Consider the following 20,405-nt stretch of genomic DNA (forward strand, 5'->3'; position numbering starts at 1 on the left):
AATGTTCTAGCATAATGCAAAAAATGAATGTAACAACCTCCTTGGATAACGACACAGAATGAGTAAAGTATTGGATTCAGCTTGCACCGTTTTTGCTATTTTACAACACATTTGTGATTTAAGTAGTTTGGGTTTTTTTCAAGCCAAAGATTTTATTGTGAGTAATTTCAAAACAAATTCTTGAATACAAGAACAAGCTCATAAAGGGAATTTCTATTAACTGAAGATAACCGAATGCTACAGTGGGTATAGAAAAGAATTACCCATAGTTGATTGTTTGCTTCAGTTGCACTATCAGGGACTGAAATGCTCCAGAAAAGCTCTTTTCGTGCTGAACTAATGAAAATGACCACAGCTGATCACAGTTGAAAGTTAAATGGTTTTGTGTGCCATTGTCAGGGATACCACAGGCATCCAGCAAGGATGATCAGATCAATGGGCTGCACCTTAGGAAATCAAGAAGCCGGATGAGTAAGGTTAAATGACGTTTATTAACCACTTGTCCTCCAGATGATTTTACCTCCCCTTCCTGACCAGGCCATTTTTTGCCATACGGCTCTATTTTAACTGACAATTGCGCAGTAATGCAATGCTGCACCCAAATTACATTTGTGTCCTTTTTCCCCACAAATGGAGCTTTCTTTCAGTGGTATTTGATCGCTGCTGCATTTTTAATTTTTGCGCTTTAAACAAAATAAATTTAGACCAAAATGTATTCTGCTACATGTCTTTGCTAAAAACAAAATCCCAATACGTGTAAATTTATTGATTTACTTGAAAGTTATAGAGTCTACAAATGGTGGTATATATACTGGAATTTTTAAATACTAGTAATGGCGATGATCCACGACTTATAGCATGACTGCAGGCATTCTGACACTGGGCGGGGGAACGAACTGCCACTGACATCCCCAGTGACACTAATACAGTGATTAGTGCTAAAAAACCACTGACACTGTACTAATGACACTGGGCAGGAAGGGGTTAACATCTTGGGCAATGCTTTACTATGTAAGCACGCTGCTTTGTATTGCTGTGCTATGCAGAGCAATACAAAGCAGCATGCTGGTGTTGACAGGGAAGAGAACTGTTTTGTTTACATACAGACCTCTCCCCTGTCAGTGTTCCTCGGCAATCGCTGGGTGGGACGCGGGAATCTCCAGCTGGGACGCGGTGATCAACAGCTGTAGCCGCCAATGGCGGCGCGGGCAGGGTGGCACGCTCGTGCCCCCTACCCGGAAATACAAAATAAAGTGTATATAGACGTGATTTGCGCAGCCCTGCCGCCCTATAGCAGTTGTTCTGCTATAGGGCAGTCGAGAAGTGGTAAACATAAATATCACTTTTACAATACCAGCACCAACAAACCATAACAATATAATGTGACAAAATAAACGTGAAAGTGCTGCAAACCAAATGATAACCTATCTATATAGAAATGGAGGTGAGCACACACAAGCAGGGAAAGGACAGGAAACATGAGTATCAGGGGGCAAGATACTGGGAGAGCAGGATGCAGGGAGCAGGTCAAAAGGAGAGGTCTCCGGGTCAGGTGCAGGTAGAGGTACAGGAACAAGGCAGGGACATGGCTTGCAGGAGAAAGACTGAAGCACTGAACCTCAGTTATGGCTGAGCTTATATACCTCCCAGCAGCCCTCGTCAGGTGCAGCTTAATTACTTGGAAAGCCCAGCTGCTGGGGACACCCACTAGTGACCACCGGAATTGTGTCCCTGGGAACCAGCAGGTGACTCAGGTGATAACACTAAGTCCTGACAGCCATTGTAAACTCAATTAGGTGTAGCTATTAACCTTTTCAAGTTATTTTTAGGAAGGGGTGATCCTTTTCCCAACTCATTGATTCTTTTTTATTTTTTTTTCAGACATGTTGGTGTTAAATCTTTCACTTGGGTGTTAAGTTGCACTGAGTAAATACAGCTGGATAAAACAAAATTGTGTCTGTCTTCATTTCAGACCACAAAACAACAAAATGTGTTTATTTTAAAGGGGTGATTCTTTTTTATACACACTGTAAATGCTACTCACTGCATTTCAGAAGGATTATTAACAACCCCTTGAACAGAATGGAAATCACGAGGTCTGATGTCACCTGTCACACAAAGCCCCTAATGGTGCATTTTGACCCCTGGGCTTTGTATAATTGATGGAGAACGGGCCTCATTCCCTGTGAATCTGAATAGTCAACATCCATGTCTGGAATCTGATATGCAGCCATATGTTGGAGAATGGCAGATTTCATTTCAGAGTTCTCTGTCAGTACAGGACAGTTTCATTCATCCTTTAACTCTTATGACCAGAGGTCATTAATGCCTAGATACCCAAGCTAAATTTACTACCACCATTCCTTGGTTAAAGTGATTGTAAACCTTAATTTAAGAAAAAAAAAAATAACAAACATGTTATACTTGCCTGCTCTGTGCAATAGTTTTTCAGAGAGCAACCCCAATCCTCCTCTTCTGGGGTCCCCTGCCAGCGTTCCTGGCTCCTTCCCCTTCCAAATGTCCCCAGAGCACTTGTTATGGAGGCACTTGTATAGGCTCGGTCGGTCCCAAGCCAGCTCTGTGTGTCCATTGACACACAGAGCACAGCGTGGCTCAGCCCTGCTCCCTCCTGACTAGCTGTGTCTGAGAGCAGCAGGAGCCAATGGCTGCCACTGCTGTCTCTGATCCTATAAGGAGGGAGAGAACCACTGCTCTCATGCATCTTCGCTGGATAGAGGTTGGGCTCAGATAAGTATAATGAGGGAGCTGAACATTGCAGTGCAGAGAATGCATTAAGGTAAAATACCTTCAGCCTTAAAAAAAAGTGAAAAATATTTTAGGAGGCAACTTTTGTCAGAGGTACAGACAAATTAAAGTGGTTGTAAAGGACATACAAAGTTTTTAGCGAGTACGCTGTTTTGGTAAAGACCCAGCTCAGATTTTTATTATTAGTATAAACTAACAAATGTAAAGTATGCTTAATGGTCTATAATACTTTTTTTAAACATTTTTTAAATCTATACATATATTTACTGCATGCCTGGAAGTAAAACTTTTATAAAAAGTACAGTTGTTCTTTAAAGGACCGTACACCCAGAAGTAGTGAGTTAGTTGTACATAAGCCCCTAATTTTATGTCCTGGATCTAACCGCAAGATCTTCCAGCCAATGAGGGTAAAAGGTACAGTTGTCCTTTAAAGGACCGTACACCCAGAAGTAGTGAGTTAGTTCTACATAAGGACCTAACTTTATGCCTTGGATCTAACCGAAAGATCTTCCAGCCAATGAGGGTAAAAGGTACAGTTGTCCTTTAAAGGACCGTACACCCAGAAGTTAGTTCTACATAAGCCCTTGACCTTTGATGTGTCCTGGATCTAACCGCAAGATCTTCCAGCCAATGAGAGCTTCCCAACTCTGTTCTGGTACATTGGGGAGTTTTGGATGTTCCTCTCATGCCTTTCTGTGTTTCGGCACCTCCTGCTGCATTCTCCAAAAAAGAAAAAAAAGTTTACAAAATCTAAGAGGGAGAGTTGTAAACCCTTAAAATGACCGCGGAGGGTATACAGATATCTCAAAAATAGAAATCCAAAGAGAAAAAAGTCTATTTTATAAGAAATGCTTTAACTCTACAGCAAATGTTAATATGTGAAATAATATTTTTGAGAGGGCTAACTGTCAACTTGATTTAGATCAGATCTGTCACTTAAGTAGAAAAAGAGACTTTTTTAAAAGTCTAAAATAGAAAAAAAATTCATAATAAATGATATAGCAATGCTATTTTCCTGCACGCCAATTTGCTGTACATGCATGTGCTGGAATTGTTCATTATTGAAGCACAGTGACAAATACAGTATAATGTAGATGCTAGCAGTTTGCGCAACCGTTTTTCTGTTGATCAGCATTCAGGGATCCAACACTGATGCAGAGTTGTCCAGTCATCCCAAAGAAGGATTCAGATGGAATACACATGTTTGAAGGAATGTCAGCCCCCGCTTTTTTGCCTTTTTTTTCCATGTCTTGCTCCAGAGATGACTGAGCATTTACTTGGAATGGATTTCTCTTGCAGACCAAAGTGAAAAAAATTAATGAGATGGTTGCTATATGCATGTCAGTATATCCCATCATTCTTTTCTAACTGCAGAAATAAGAATAACTGACAAACTATGTATTCCTATAAGAGAAGGAACAGAGGAGTAGAAGAGGTTTAGGAAGTTACTCTTACTATTAGTTTCTGATTGATGGGATTGTCATTGTTTGTTTGCTAAATCTACCTCCAGACATGGGTCAGGGTGGATTATACAACTATGTAGAAAAAAGAAAAAACCTCAGCGCCCAGGACTCTCTTATTACACACACAATTCCACGTGAGATGCTGCTGTACACAGGTGCAAAAACCAAAAAAACTTATATCAATAAATACCAGCGCAAACCCACATAATAAATTGCATCACCCAACCTATTAAATTAATAATAAATAAATAACAAACTTTAGAAACTGTGACACAAAACCACTTTTGTGTTCGTGAAATAAAAAATAAATAAATAATTTTAAAATTAATAAGTCCAGTGACAAATCCCAAAATAGCAGTCCCGTGACAAAATTAATTATATTGTAGTTATATTGTAATTTTCATTGGATTCTTCCGTGCCTTTGATCCCTTCACCATCCACCAGTGCAAAACCAACAATAACCGCACTCACCAGATAATGGTGAGTCAAACGCCTTTCAGGGATATTAAGGGCTCCTGGACCCCCTTTACTTTATATAAGACCTCCAAATAATGCCTCCTCTCGGATATAGATACCTCTTCTGGTTACTCCTCTCACCGAATCCCCCAAGGAAAATCAGGAAGAAGAAAAAACCATAGTGTGATACCGTAGTGGTTTCTCATCAAAAGAATCTCTCCAGACCACTCACATTTTAGCAGGATATAACCCGCATTTTATTGAAACAAAAACGATCTTTCCTTAAAAACGATCCATTTTTCATGTACAGCGACTTTTGTATAAAGACCCCACAGCCTAGTATACAGCAGGATGGCAGACCTCAGGTGCAGACTCATCCACTATGCAAAAAATGGCCCCTTGGAACGCACCGCTCGGCGTGCGTTCCACTCACCGGAAATGACGTCAGACGCCGGAACGGGCAACCGGAAGTGCGTCAACGCGTTTCGCCCCACCCACAGGGCGTTATCAAGACGCTCTTTTCCTCTGCCAAGCCGCTTATAAAGCAGTGGGAGATCCCTCCCACTAATTACTCTGGACACAAAAACTATCCATCACCGCCATCCCTCTGTATACCCATGTGGGATCCCCTTACAACAAAGACAAATGCATTTTATTAAAAACCATACTTTTATCCATAACCTTATGTCCTCTACCCCTATACATAAAGGTAGAGACAGGGAATTACGATACATTTAATTATTAAAATAAAATGTGAAATAGAAATAAAAAATATACAAATAAATGAAATAAATAAAATAAAATAAAAATAAAAAATAAAATATAAAAATAAAATAAAAATAAAAAATAAAATATAAAAATAAAATCAAAATCAAAATAAATATTGATATAAACTGTTTTTTGTCCAATTGGTAAAATATAGTTAATGTCCGAAGTGCGTTTTCATGATTAGGTGATTTGAATTTTTATATTATATAACATTTTGGAATTTATTTTTATTTTTCCTTCTTTAATTTAATTTATTTTTATTGTATATTTTTTATTTCTATTTCACATTTTATTTTAATAATTAATGTATCGTAATTCCCTGTCTCTACCTTTATGTATAGGGGTAGAGGACATAAGGTTATGGATAAAAGTATGGTTTTTAATAAAATGCATTTGTCTTTGTTGTAAGGGTGTCAGGAATGGACTGGCCAGCTATGGTGGGACTCACCTGCCTTTTGATCTGCAGTACCAGGGCTGGCCAGCGGGTGTTCCCAGCAATCAGAGACTCAACTTTGCAGCCAGCTAACACCTGTAACTGATTATGCTGGGGTATTTAAGGGATGGCCAGACCCACAGACTCTGCCTTGGTGTGTGTTTGTCCTGGGCCCTGCATCCTGTTTCTGTCCTGCATCCTGTTTCTGTCCTGCATCCTGTTTCTGAACCGCTGCTGACTTCTCCTGCTCTGATCCCGGCTCGCTCCTGACCATCCCTCTGTCTGACCCTCTGTACCACGCTGCTTGCTACCTGTTCTGATCCCTGGCTTGTGACCCTGACCAATCTCCGCTTGCTCCCCCTGTACCTACCTGCCCTATTGATATTGACCCGGCCTGCCTGACGACGCTTGCTTGTATGTACTGTTATCTGTGGGTGGTTTGGTTTGTTTGCACTGTATTATGTTTTAGTATTGCACTGCGTTTATGTTTGTATTGTTAGTGTTAATAAATTATATTGTTTATAACATATCTGAGGTCTGCGTTTCCCTGCGTCAGTCACACATCTCTGGTCACACCTGGGAGCCCTGACAAAGGGGATCCCACATGGGTATACAGAGGGATGGCGGTGATGGATAGTTTTTGTGTCCAGAGTAATTAGTGGGAGGGATCTCCCACTGCTTTATAAGCGGCTTGGCAGAGGAAAAGAGCGTCTTGATAACGCCCTGTGGGTGGGGCGAAACGCGTTGACGCACTTCCGGTTGCCTGTTCCGGCGTCTGACGTCATTTCCGGTGAGTGGAACGCACGCCGAGCGGTGCGTTCCAAGGGGCCATTTTTTGCATAGTGGATGAGTCTGCATCTGAGGTCTGCCATCCTGCTGTATACTAGGCTGTGGGGTCTTTATACAAAAGTCGCTGTACATGAAAAATGGATCGTTTTTAAGGAAAGATTGTTTTTGTTTCAATAAAATGCGGGTTATATCCTGCTATAATGTGAGTGGTCTGGAGAGATTCTTTTGATGAGAAACCACTACGGTATCACACTATGGTTTTTTCTTCTTCCTGATTTTCCTTGGGGGATTCGGTGAGAGGAGTAACCAGAAGAGGTATCTATATCCGAGAGGAGGCATTATTTGGAGGTCTTATATAAAGTAAAGGGGGTCCAGGAGCCCTTAATATCCCTGAAAGGCGTTTGACTCACCATTATCTGGTGAGTGCGGTTATTGTTGGTTTTGCACTGGTGGATGGTGAAGGGATCAAAGGCACGGAAGAATCCAATGAAAATTACAATATAACTACAATATAATTAATTTTGTCACGGGACTGCTATTTTGGGATTTATTTGTCACTGGACTTATTAATTTTAAAATTATTTATTTATTTTTTATTTCACTAACACAAAAGTGGTTTTGTGTCACAGTTTCTAAAGTTTGTTATTTATTTATTATTAATTTAATAGGTTGGGTGATGCAATTTATGATGTGGGTTTGCGCTGGTATTTATTGATATAAATGGATTATACAACTAGCAGCTGTGGAAATGGACATTGTAAAACTACATACATGCACATTCTTACTTGTTGAACAAACATACTGTTCCAATGGAGAAATGGGAGGGAGTGGAGGCCTTTTATCCTTTCTCGGGGAAATACAACAGGAATCAAAATTAAAGCTAAACATCAGCCCCAAAACATAAATTAATATTTCATTAAAACATAAAAAGATAAATGAATAGCTCAGTGAAAGATAAAATGAAGTAGCTTTTGTTGCAATTTTGTGGCCTGCTCAAAACTGAATTATTATGCTTGGTGGGAGTCGACCTACAGTAAACTTAACTGTTTTTTGGTATTTCCGTAACATTGGTTTATATCCGAGGTGTCCAACTTGTGGCTCACAATGGCTATGAATGTGGCAGACCACAAAATTGTAAACTTTAATTAAAAATTAAAGTTTACAATTTTGGCCATAGATAGCAGCATCAGTACAAGTCCACTAACTCGACTAATTGTGGACTACACTGAAGGAAATAAGTATTTGATCCCCTGCTGATTTTGAATGTTTGCCCACTCACAAAGAAATGATCAGTCTAAAAATCGAATGGTAGGTGTATTGTAACACTGAGAGACAGAATAGCAACAAAAAATTCAAACGAAATGCATGTCTAACAAATTATACACTGATTTTCCTGAGGGAAATAAGTATTTGATCCCCTTCACAAAACATGACTTAGTACTTGGTGGCAATCACAGAGGTCAGTGTTACAATACACCTACCATTCGATTTTTAGACTGATCATTTCTTTGTGAGTGGGCAAACATTCAAAATCAGCAGGGGATCAAATACTTATTTCCTTCACTGTAGTCCACAATTAGTCGAGTTAGTGGACTTGTACTGATGCTGCTATCTTTGGCCTGGGGTTCCAGACTTCAATGACCTTTGGGCATGAAATTGTTAAACAACAGAGCTAGTGTCCCCATGTTGCTAACTAATATAACTGAAAGGCGGGAGTCCCCATTATGTTTGCCAGAAGCCAGGTACAGGGGGTAAAGGCGGAAAGCCTTTCTTGATTTTAATATCACTCCTACATGTTCTGTTTTATAGAAGAAACAGATTTAAAAAACACGTGCAACCTTTAACAATAAATATTTTTCTAATATAATGTTCTTTAACATTCTTGCCTTCGTTAAAATATGGCCTGCTGTGAGAAGATCAGTATTACCCCTCCTGGCCACCCTTCAGATCAGACATGTGAAATGCATTCGCATCATCTGGGTGGAACAGCCTGCCTGGTGCCCCACAGCTGGCATTAGCTGCTCCTAGCCTGTTCTCATTTAATCGGTCGGTCCAGGCCAGTGGCTTTGGAAGACTGGCTGAAATGCTCTTATCAGACAGATACTGTCATATATGGAAGTCATTATTTCATGTTGAAAGAACTTTGTCAGTTTGTATAATTTTGTGTTTTCCTCTGGGAAGGGTGTAAGAGGAGAGAACTCGCATTCCAGATGTATCATCTCATAAACATTTGTTTGGCTACATGTGATCAAGTATATCATTTAGCATTGAAATGCATAGACCTGCATTGTGGGCTCATATAAATTGTGTAACAGGCGCTGTAATTGCCTTAAAATAAATGTTTCACTTATTTATGATGTGTGATCAATTAATACACGTCTTGCCTTTCATTAGGATTCTATTACTTTGTAAACACATGACAAAGCAAGTCTTGTGTATAGTAGTAGAAATTATTCAAATGGAACTACACTGCATCTGAGCACCACAAACTAAAAACTATTGAATTCATTGTTAATATTCAAAGCAAACTCCCCCATCCATTCATGTCTCCATGCTTTATTTTGATGAGAAATCACTTTGAAAACCATCCCTAACATTCCTGACCTTGGCAAACCTGAGTAAGGGCAGATAATTCATGTAGCGTTTACTTCCTGGAATCCATCTGCCCTTAGCTCATGCATGCAGGCAGGAGGGTGTGCTTGGCTAAGAAAACCCCCTCCTGCCATCTTGAAGACTCCTGGGATGTATGCCATCATTTTCTTAGGCCAGAAACCAGGAAGTAACTGAAACCAGTAGATATGATATACTTTCCTAAATAAAGCAAAGAAGACACATATACATGCACCTACAGTACATACAGATGGGCATTCTTTTCTTTTAGAAATTAACTCCAGATAAGCTATTAGATGCACAGCTGAAAAACCTTTATGGGAAGTGTATTATCTACCAAAGAAGATTTATGTGTATGTGTGTTCCAAAAGAAAATGCACCATTGGTGTTTAGTGGAATGCCCCACTGATGCTTAGTGGAATGCCCCACTGGTGTTTCCTGGAGTGTCCCCTTTGGTGTTTAGTGGAATGCCCCATGGGCGTTTAGTGCAGCGTCCCATCAGTGTTTAGCGGAGCGTCCCATCAGTGTTTAGTGGAGTGTCCCCTTTGGTGTTTAGTGGAATGCCCCATGGGCGTTTAGTGCAGCGTCCCATCAGTGTTTAGTGGAGTGACCCCATGGTGTTTAGTGGAGTGTACCCTGGTGTTTACTGGACTACCCCACTGGTGTTTAGTGAGAGGAAATATTGCAGTTCAGTAGGGGTAATAACCATTTTTTTCTACGTTATTTTAACTCCTGTTTTCATGGTTCCAGACATTGATCTCCAGGTAAATGGGTAAATTGAAATACCATTGTATAACCCATCTAACCAGCTCAAACATTTGTAATTGTTTTTCCCCCTGGTGTCATGTATTCTGGCAGAAAGCCTTGATGGTGAGTCATGGTTCAGATGTTTCACTTAACGGCTTTCTATCCTGCCAATCTTATTGGCATAGTGCTGGTATGCTGAAAACTCCCCAGTGTCCAGTGGTTTTTGTGTTGGTGCACCTCACAGCTTCTGTTCAGCCTTTTGAGATATGGTCAGAATTTTCAAAACTAAGTACCCCAGTCCTTGGAGCTGGAAGAAAATTAGCCCTGATGCACACGGGCGTTTTGATAACGCTGGTAACGTTAGCCAAAAACAGCAGCTGTAAAAATGTCCAGTGTGCATGAGGACTTAAGGTTGCATGCGAGCTCCTGGTAAAGTGTGCTATAGAGTGTGGGGTCAGTGCAGCATCTAAGTCATTACTGGTACACCATTAAATGATATAATCTCATCAAACAAACGAGTTTAGCTCAACCTCCTGGCTAATATCATCATGCAGCGGGTGTGGGCCTCCCAGCTGGGCTCCCTGTCGGCCCCAACCACTTGAAACTCGAAAGAGTCGATGCTGGATGTCATACATAATCTGCAGAGTTTATCTGGGAAAAATCGACCACTTAGTGTGCTAAAGCACTGTGGATTATTAACAGATGTCTTTTTTAAAGTATAACTAAAGGCAAAACCTTCCTTTTTAGTTCTGGATAAAGTGGAAGGAGGTAAGAACACCTGTCCGCTTGTATTGCCATCTGTGTTCCCGTTAGGGAGATTCCCCTCTTTATTTGTCCTGTTTACTGTTATCACTGAGAGGGAAACTTAACTAAAATCCCAAATTTTAAGTTGCGACCAGAACAGGAATTGAAGAGAAATCTTCCAATTGGGAAACTAGCTGTTGTGACTGCCAGAGATTCCCTCACTTTGGAGGGATTTCTTTTTACCTCTTTTAACTATGGGACAAGAAGTAAAGGAAAATCTCCCCAATGGGAAGCAGATGGCAAAAAAAAAACCTGACTGGTTTTATAAAACCCCCTTACTCCAAGCTTTACTTTAGTATTCCTTTAAGTAATACTATTTGCTCCTTTTTATGTTTTCATCCTTTTCTGTTTTTTTTTTTTTTATATCTCCTCTAATCTCTACCAGCTCTTTTATCCACTTCTGGTCTATATATAAACATTTATGTTATTTATTTATTTCAGGTACTTATATAGCTCCATCAATTTACGCAGCGCTTTTACATATATACTGTATTTTACATTCACATCAGTCCCTGACCCTCAAGGGGCGTACAATCTAAGGTCCCTAACTCCCATTCATACATACACATACTAGGGCCAATTTAGACAGGAGCCAATTAACCTACCAGCATGTCTTTGGAGTGTGGGAGGAAACTGGAGTACCCCGAGGAAACCCATGCAGGCACAGGGACAACATGCAAACTCTAGGCAGGTGGTGCCGTGGTTGGGATTTGAACCAACAGCCCTAGTACTGCCAGGCATGCACATCAAGTTTCCGATGGACACCATTGCTCTGTCCCAGCTTTCTGATGGACAATGCCTGTGCAATTTGGCATAGCTGCTTGGAGTCTCTGCTAGGGGCACGCATGGCAGGGTGATAGGTAGTGATCAGCTTAGGTGCACTTGAACTATCCCGATGGGAAGCTGTGGGAGCCAACAATCAATCATAGGCAGTGGAGGCATTCCCTGCCCCACGTATACATGCCCCTTGCATATGTGTGGCTGCGGGGTGGGGAATCCCTCTGCCACCTGTTGGCAGCTTCCCAATGGAATAGCTCAGGCGGGTTCAGACTCATGGCCAAATATGCCTAAACTCATCACTAGCGATAACGCAGAAGCTCAATTGGGAACGGGTATCACTCCATTACAGCAAGTGCCTGAACAAGGATATTTGTAGTAGGTTCACCAAGTGTTATAATAATGGCAACTTCAGATTTTAAAAGATTAAAAACTAGTTCTGAAATGAAATTAACCTGTAAAACCTAAATCTTAGGGATTAGGTTTAGCTGTGCTTTAATTCTGGGGCCAGGTTCTTTTATTTTATTATTTTGTCTGATACTGGAACACTGGCTGTGATTTATGCGTACACAGCTGTAAATACTGCTTTCTTTATTATAATCTTTTATAGGTTTCAGGAGCCCTGTTTGTCTTCTAGTTTTTATTTGATACAATAACAATTTAGCACCAAATGTCACTTGCTTCTTGCTCAGGAGATGATACAGATTTAGGAAATAAAAGTGTTCCAAAAGAAATACAAAGGCTGTCATTGCTGACTCACAGGAAATATACCCTTTAGGAAAGCCAGATTGAAGTCAAAGCTCCTAATCTGTATATGTTGTTCTGCAACAGCGATTCCTGAAGAATTGAAGCCCGAGGATCAATATGACAATAATAGAATTGGTATTTTCAGAAGAGGATAAATGCAGCCTTGACTCTCTGTCTGTATGGGTTTTCTTTAACTCTTAAGGGTTCATTCGCATGGACATGTGTGCCGTTTCTGCAAGTACTGCAGGTTCTCGGTGACAGACCTAACAGAAAATACACACCTAAAGTACAGTTCTTCTAATGACTCTACATGTGTATGCATATATGCATTTACATGTGTTTACACATGTACCCATGTAAAATCTGCAGACATGCTGTCCCGAATGCAGCTGTGTCATACTTTTTTGTGCACCATAAAATGTTGCACACATTTTGATTTGTAGACACAGCTTTGTGTATGGTCCCATTTATTCCTATAGTGCTACATTTAGATACCTATAAAATGATACACTGTACACATCTAAATGCGGTGTGTTAGACACACATGTGAATGAGCTCTAATGTAACACTCTTGCTAAAAAAATAAAATAAGGAAATTTGTATAAATTGTCTCCCTCCTCCATTACTCACATTCCCTGCTGCCTGCACCACTGTTCACGGTCCTCCACCGCCTTCTTTAGTTCCTCCCACCTGCCCCTACATTCCCACAGGACACAGTAGCAACATAGGGGTGAGCAGATGGAAGCACCGAGTGCAGAAGGAGATATTCATTTTACTAAACCACTACCTACAGACTACAGCCTTATACAGACATCATGCTAAAAATATGGCACACCTGAACGATGAAATCATTTTGTATTGTGTTTGAATACAATGGCTGGGAGTGCAGATTTCTTCGTCCATACTGTTTTGACCTGTGGATTAAAGAATGTGTTCCCTACAACATTTCCTGTTCCTGATATGTGCCTGTTGTACCATGTAGTTGTGTTGAAAAGTATTCCTTTGTGTGAAATACCTGGTGGTCCTGCCAGTCCCAAACAAGGGATTTCCCAGCATGCTTACCAACCAGCCTGCAAAACAACCAAACTGGCCTTTCTAACAATTTGCATTAAAAACAGAGGGTTTTGTTTGCACACATCTGCAAATACATGCGTAAGCCACACTGTCCGTGCCAAGGGACCTCTATATGTTCTAGCTCTAAATTTCCAGAGTTTCCATAGTAGGAGCACATATGAGAATGGATGGATTAAAGGATAGGTTCACCTTTTTGGGCAGAATTTAATTTTTTCTTAACAAATAGCATTTTCCAATGCCATTTCTGGCCCAGCCATCCCAATGTGCTCGTCTCTCACGTACCTCATCCATAGGATGTTTTAATTTTGTGTCAGTTTTTGTCACGTACCTGATAGAAGTCTGAATTGATGAGGTCAGCCTCTCTTGTATCTCCAACCCAGACCCCACTGAAGGTGGAACATATGGTGCCAAGGGACAGGAGAAACAAGAGTGCCTGTGGGTATTGATTGTAGAACTTGCGGCTGGTGGTGTTGCCTCGGTGAATCAAGCAGGGCATCCAGTCAGGAACAGAGGAGATGCCGGAATGGCCAGCTGAGGTTAAGGAGGCACTCCACTGGAACTGCAAGATCTGGGTACATGGCTTGCTGGAACTTCTTATAAGCGTGAGGCCGGAACACATTGTGACAACCGGAGCTGATTTAATGGATAGCCAGGACAAGCTCTCGGCAGGACTGTAGAGCAAAACTGGAGCCGGAAGAGTAGTCAGAGTAATAGCCAGGGTCAGCAATGAGCAGGTGATGAGGTACCGGAATATCAGACAGGGACGTGGTCAGGAGGAAGCCAGGGTCAGAAACCGATGAGCAGAAGCATAAACAGAAACCAAGAGCAGGTCAATGGCAAGCCGGGTTGGTAACTGATACACACAGGATACAGCAGGAAAAGGGTATTAGCTGAAGACCAGTCAGCACTGACCGAGTAAGTGCCTCCTTTAAATAGTCCGTCTGGTGCCAGAAACTGTGGGCACGCTCCCATGTGCACACATTCTTACGCGCATGCACGAGCCTATGCTCATTTCTATTAGCAATGCACCCGTGCTTATTTCTATGCGCGATATTGCGTGCAAGCGCATTTCTATGTGCCAGTCGCCGTACAGGAATTCCCATACAGTTTCTGTGAGATATTGAATGGAGGACAAAAGAGGGTGTGATGGGGTGTGTTCATCACTCTGGACCACAGCTCCCTCATTACAATAATACGTTCCTCCCATCATCTATGTAGTACAAGGGCCTGTCTGATTTGATACAAATGGAATAGATTGTTGAGGTGTGCCCTTCTATTCCACAGTTCTGGCAAATCTAAAGGAAATTTTACAGAGATTGTACAATCAGATTGCATAGTGTGTAACCATCTTTATACAAGTACATAGGAGGGATTGGATGGAGACACTCGGTTGTCAGGCCTGGTTCACATCTCCAGGTAGTGAAGACTCACATTCCCACATGCGTTTGGGTTTTTTGGAGCATTTTCACTCGTCACACATGGGGCAGCCCATTCACTTGGACGGGTTTCCACACTTACAACAATCGCCTCAGAAAAGCTGCAGAACTTTTTTTGGAGTAGAGCACAATGCGTTATCAGAGTTTTTGGTTCGTTTCCACACTTGGGGTGTCTTTAACATGTAATGACAACACAAAACATGATGCACATTTTCAGCTTGTTTCTGCAATGCATGGCGAAGCACGCATTTTCTTGCCATGTGTTCAGAAACACAACGAGGGTAGAGGGAGCGCATGTTTTTGGCTTGTTTTTCCAGTGATACACATAGAGCAGCCCGTTGATTTCAATGGGCTACTCTACATGTGGCAAAGTAGCTCATGGGACATTTTGGTGTGATGCGAATTGCACATTTTGTTTACTGCGCATTTTGCGGCATTTGTCACCCATTTTTCCATGTGGCAAAACGTGTGCTTGTTTCTGTGTTTGGTGTGCCATTAACAACTAATGACACTGAAAGCGCAACTAGTTCATTTCAGGTGTATAAATGTGGCCGTACACTATGCAATCGGATTGTACAATCTCTGTATGATCTCCTTTTAGATTGACCAAAACTATGTAATAGGAGGACACTGAATCTATTCAATCACTCTATATCCAATCAAGTAGGCCCTTGCAATTAAATCAGGGGTGTCCCATGGGCTGCCTGTGGCCTGAGCCTGCCTGCTGGGGTAGCCAAGCAAATGCATGTGAGGAGAGATCCCGGGGATTCTGTGAAAAAACAGTTGATGGGTGAAGGGTGTGTATTACTGAGGTCAGTGCAGGATGTGTATGCTAACGAGATCAGCTGGTAATATGATTCGGGGTCCTACTTGCTCCTCTGTCCTCTGTCTACATTCCAGGAATTGAAAAAGCTTTCTAAGAAATTTACCAAGGGCTAAGGTAAGGCCTTGCTCTCCAGATCAAAGAGAGCTTGAATATTTTTGCAACTGAGGTACGTTAATGGTATATTGGTGCATAGGAGAGCTGGATTTTATTTTTTTTTTAAAGTGAACTTGGTCTTGAAGGGCAGGTATGCCTTGGCAGAGCCCAAGTTTTGTACAGTTGAACAAATGGATGCAGAAACACACTGGATGCCTTAGCTGCCATTGCGCTCTAGCTCAGCATCACGTGCGTCTCTGTGCCTTTAAGGAGGGGTGGGCTCCCTCAAGGTATACCTGCCCTTAATCTATCCATTCATATATATGCTGCTATTATGGAGGCTCTGGAAATTTGTTAGGACTGCAGTATATAGAGGTTCCTTGACGTGGGCACTGCGGCTTACGCATATATTTGCAAATGTGTGCAAACAAAACCCTCTGTTCTTAACGCAAACTGTTAGACAGAGCCATTTTGGTTGTTTTGCAGGCTGGTTGGTAAGTGTGCTAGGAAATCCTTTTTTTGTGCATTGCCCTTACATTTCTCTTGTACAATTGATCCTGCCAGTCTCCCTGCTCTCCTATTTCAAACTGTCCACATTAGGCATGGAAGCATATCCTTCCAAAATGGTAAATTTTCTGGCTGTGTCTGTCTGGCCTGCCTGTCCTTTAATAAGCATTCTTGTGCCGACACACTCCCTGTACAGCCATTCACTGGCAGTGCATTGCCGCTTCTCCACCTCTAGCTCTCTGAGAATCCATGCAACTGAAGATAATGTTAGCATTTTTTTTATATATATATATATATATATATATATATTTTTTTTTTTTTTTTTCTTATACAGAAATGTTTAGTTTTTCAATTCTGTTTTAAACTGAATTGGTTATTTTACAGGGTAAGGGTTCACATATAATCGTTGCGTGTATGGCTGTCCTTAGTAGGTATGCTGATTGCACATTGAGAGGAAACTTACAAATCTTTGTACCTACCACCAATGTTACATAGTTTGTAAGGACACCAGTCCATCCAGCTAAACCTCAGTGTATGTGTGTGACTACAATTTTCCGTATCCCTGTACACTGAGCTTGCTAAAAAAAACAAATCTGAAACCCTATGCTCCCCGCTGACACCACCATCAGTGGAAGGGAGTTCCACTTCCTTACAGGTCTAAAAGTAAAGAGCCCTTTGCACAATTTGTGATTGAACCACAATTGTGAAATTATGACACAGCAAGGCAAAAAACATGAAAGGCACATAAAAACACTTGAGATAAATACAGTGGGGCAAAAAAGTATTTAGTCAGCCACCAATTGTGCAAGTTCTCCCACTTAAAAAGATGAGAGAGGCCTGTAATTGGCATCATAGGTAGACCTCAACTATGAGAGACAAAATGAGAGAAAAAAATCCAGACAATCACATTGGCTGATTTGGAAAGTATTTATTTGCAAATTATGGTGGAAAATAAGTATTTGGTCAATATCAAAAGTTCATCTCAATACTTTGTTATATATCCTTTGTTGGCAATGACAGAGGTCAAACATTTCCTGTAAGTCTTCACAAGGTTGGCACACACAGTTGCTGGTACGTTGACCCATTCCTCCATGCAGATCTCCTCTAGAGAAGTGATGTTTTGGGGCTGTCGCTGGGCAACACGGACTTTCAACTCCCTCCAAAGATTTTCTATGGGGTTGAGATCTGGAGACTGGCTAGGCCACTCCAGGACCTTGAAATGCTTCTTACGAAGCCACTCCTTCGTTGCCCAGGCGGTATGTTTGGGATCATTGTCATGTTGGAAGACCCAGCCACGTTTCATCTTCAATGCCCTTGCTGATGGAAGGAGGTTTGCACTCAAAACTCACGATACATGGCCCCATTCATTCTGTCCTGTACATGGATCAGTCGTGCTGGTCCCTTTGCGGAGAAACAGCCCCAAAGCATGATGTTGCCACCCCCATGCTTCACAGTAGGTATGGTGTTCTTTGGATGCAACTCAGCATTTTCTCTCCTCCAAACACAACGAGTTGTGTTTCTACCAAACAGTTCTATTTTGGCTTCATCTGACCATATGACATTCTCCCAATCCTCTTCTGGATCATCCAAATGCTCTCTAGCAAACTTCAGATGGGCCTGGACATGTACTGGCTTAAGCAGGGGGACACGTCCAGCACTGCAGGATCTGAGTCCCTGGCGGTGTAGTGTGTTACTGATGGTAGCCTTTGTTACGTTGGTCCCAGCTCTCTGCAGGTCATTCACTAGGTCCCCCCGTGTGGTCCTGGGATTTTTGCTCACCGTTCTTGTGATCATTTTGACCCCACGGGGTGAGATCTTGTGTGGAGCCCCAGATCGAGGGAGATTATCAGTGGTCCTTTATGTCTTCCATTTTCTAATTATTGCTCCCACAGTTGATTTGTTCACACCAAGCTGCTTGCCTATTGCAGATTCAGTCTTCCCAGCCTGGTGCAGGTCTACAATTTTTTTTCTGGTGTCCTTCGACAGCTCTTTGGTCTTCACCATAGTGGAGTTTGGAGTGTGACTGTTTGAGGTTGTGGACAGGTGTCTTTTATACTGATAAGTTCAAATAGGTGCCGTTGATACAGGTAATGAGTGCAGGACAGAGGAGCCTCTTAAAGAAGAAGGTACAGGTCTGTGAGAGCCAGAAATCTTGCTTGTTTGTAGGTGACCAAATACTTATTTTCCACCATAATTTGCAAATAAATTCTTTCCAAATCAGCCAATGTGATTGTCTGGATTTGTTTTCTCATTTTGTCTCTCATAGTTGAGGTCTACCTATGATGCCAATTACAGGCCTCTCACAATTTTTTTAAGTGGGAGAACTTGCACAATTGGTGGCTGACTAAATACTTTTTTGCCCCACTGTATGTACTATAATAACTCAGAATGTTTATGCCTGAACTATGGTATAACACAATATGCTCCATAGATTATTTTATAGTGTACTGTAACTGCTCCACTACAAGGTGCACAGTAAAAGCCAAATGCAGATATTTTTTATCTATTTTTCTAAAATTGTTGTTCTCTTTGACAGGTGGGACCTTAGCAGTTACGGGAACATATCTTCTGGTGACATTCTCACCAAATGTATCTCAGGATATTACAGCATTGAAAGTAGAGCGATATGTTATAAGCTGGCAGTTCTTAGTTTACTTGGTAAGTTTTCTTTTGATTCTTTTTTGTTTTTAATATTAAAAGCTGTTATAGAAGAATTAGTGATGACAAAACTGAATTTTTAGCATTGTAAATAAAATTGTAAGGAAGCAAGTTTCATACATGATATATTTATTCTTGGTGGTCTTTTGGCATCTTCCAAACTCCAGGCTAAAAAAAAAGAGCTCAGGCTAAAATGTTCACCTGTAATCTGGAGTGGTCCTCCACAGTGCATCTTCTTGGCCACTGGATGTCCTTAGTCTACCAGGCTGAATGATGCCCAGTGGTATTCACCCTGGAAGACTGAATGCAGGGTGTCACAGCCTTGCTCACTAGGGAGATGTCCTTTTGGTGCCATTCATTCCCAGTATATTGGTGCAGAGAGTGGTGTTGACTTCATTATGCCATTGCTGCTCTGTACATCCATAAGGAGTGAGAAGAAGCAAAGATGAAGTGGACTTTGCTGTGTCATGTGACCGGCACTTAGTGTTACTAAACCCAGGACCCTGCATTCACTATATCTGGTCTCCCACAGGACACAGAACATGGAAATGCAATCCTTAATACTTGGAAAAGGTAAATACAAAAGCAACAAATCTGTGACATACAGCCAAAAGGGGCCACAAAGGGGGGGGGGGGGGGGGTTGGTTAACGGTGTTAGCCCTAACCCCTTAAGACATGGTGATCCAATGATATAGTTACATAGTGTGGTTGAAAAAAGACATAGGCCCATCTAGTTCAACACGTGATTTACATAGGTGTGTGGGTTTACTAAAAATGAAAGTACGTCAGAAGCTGTTTACTTCCAGACACTGATTGAAACCTATGTAGGTCCTTATTTAAATAATTAAAAGGAGTCGCTGTTCTAAAGCTGACTATACACCCATACATTTTATTTGTCCAGCCCACAGGCTAAACGCAAGAAAATGACCAGATGCTGTGTGGCAGGCGCAGCACCCTTTGGTGCCTAGTGCGCTGTGGCATTAGAAAAATTATGCAATTGCTGTTTCTTTTGTTTGATTGGACTGACTTTACTCTGTAATTCCTCCAATGCCGCTCTATGGATGCAGTAGGTTTAAAGAGCACACCGAATACTTTAGTTAACTTCTTTAATAACTTCAATCTTCTTCATATAACTGCTTACAATGGCTTGTTTCTTTCATATTACAATGGTTTAACTTGTATTACATTGGGTTGATTCAATAGATTGATAAATTCGTTAGATTCAGTAAATTTGATTTGCTATATTCGATTCGTTATATTCGATAAATTCATTCGATATATTCGTTCATAAGTTTGTAAATTTGTTCGGTGGAACTACAAGTAAAACACACACAACAGTTTCAACATACAGATCTACCTGCACTGCCAAACAATAGAGGAACACACAAGTGCATTAAATACCTATTTGGCCTTCTCTGTCTCCATAAAGCTTTCTGATTGGAACTGTCTGC

The 20,405-nt window shown here is 41.3% G+C and overlaps 1 protein-coding gene across 2 annotated transcripts in view; it reads left to right on the forward strand.

Annotated features, from left to right (window-relative positions):
• The window catches only part of NIPAL2 (NIPA like domain containing 2), a 173,163-nt gene that overhangs the window by 79,118 nt on the left and 73,640 nt on the right, over window positions 1-20,405 (forward strand). For both annotated transcript variants that reach the window (XM_089666479.1, XM_089666471.1), the window contains exon 5: window positions 18,833-18,954. In XM_089666479.1, the coding sequence (XP_089522605.1) occupies window positions 18,833-18,954 (122 nt within the window). The remainder of the gene's footprint in view (window positions 1-18,832; window positions 18,955-20,405) is intronic.

Source organism: Staurois parvus, unplaced genomic scaffold (assembly GCF_062004578.1).
Source record: "Staurois parvus isolate SC_StPar_1 unplaced genomic scaffold, SC_StPar_1.0 ptg000052l, whole genome shotgun sequence".
NCBI classification, from domain to species: Eukaryota; Metazoa; Chordata; class Amphibia; order Anura; family Ranidae; genus Staurois; species Staurois parvus.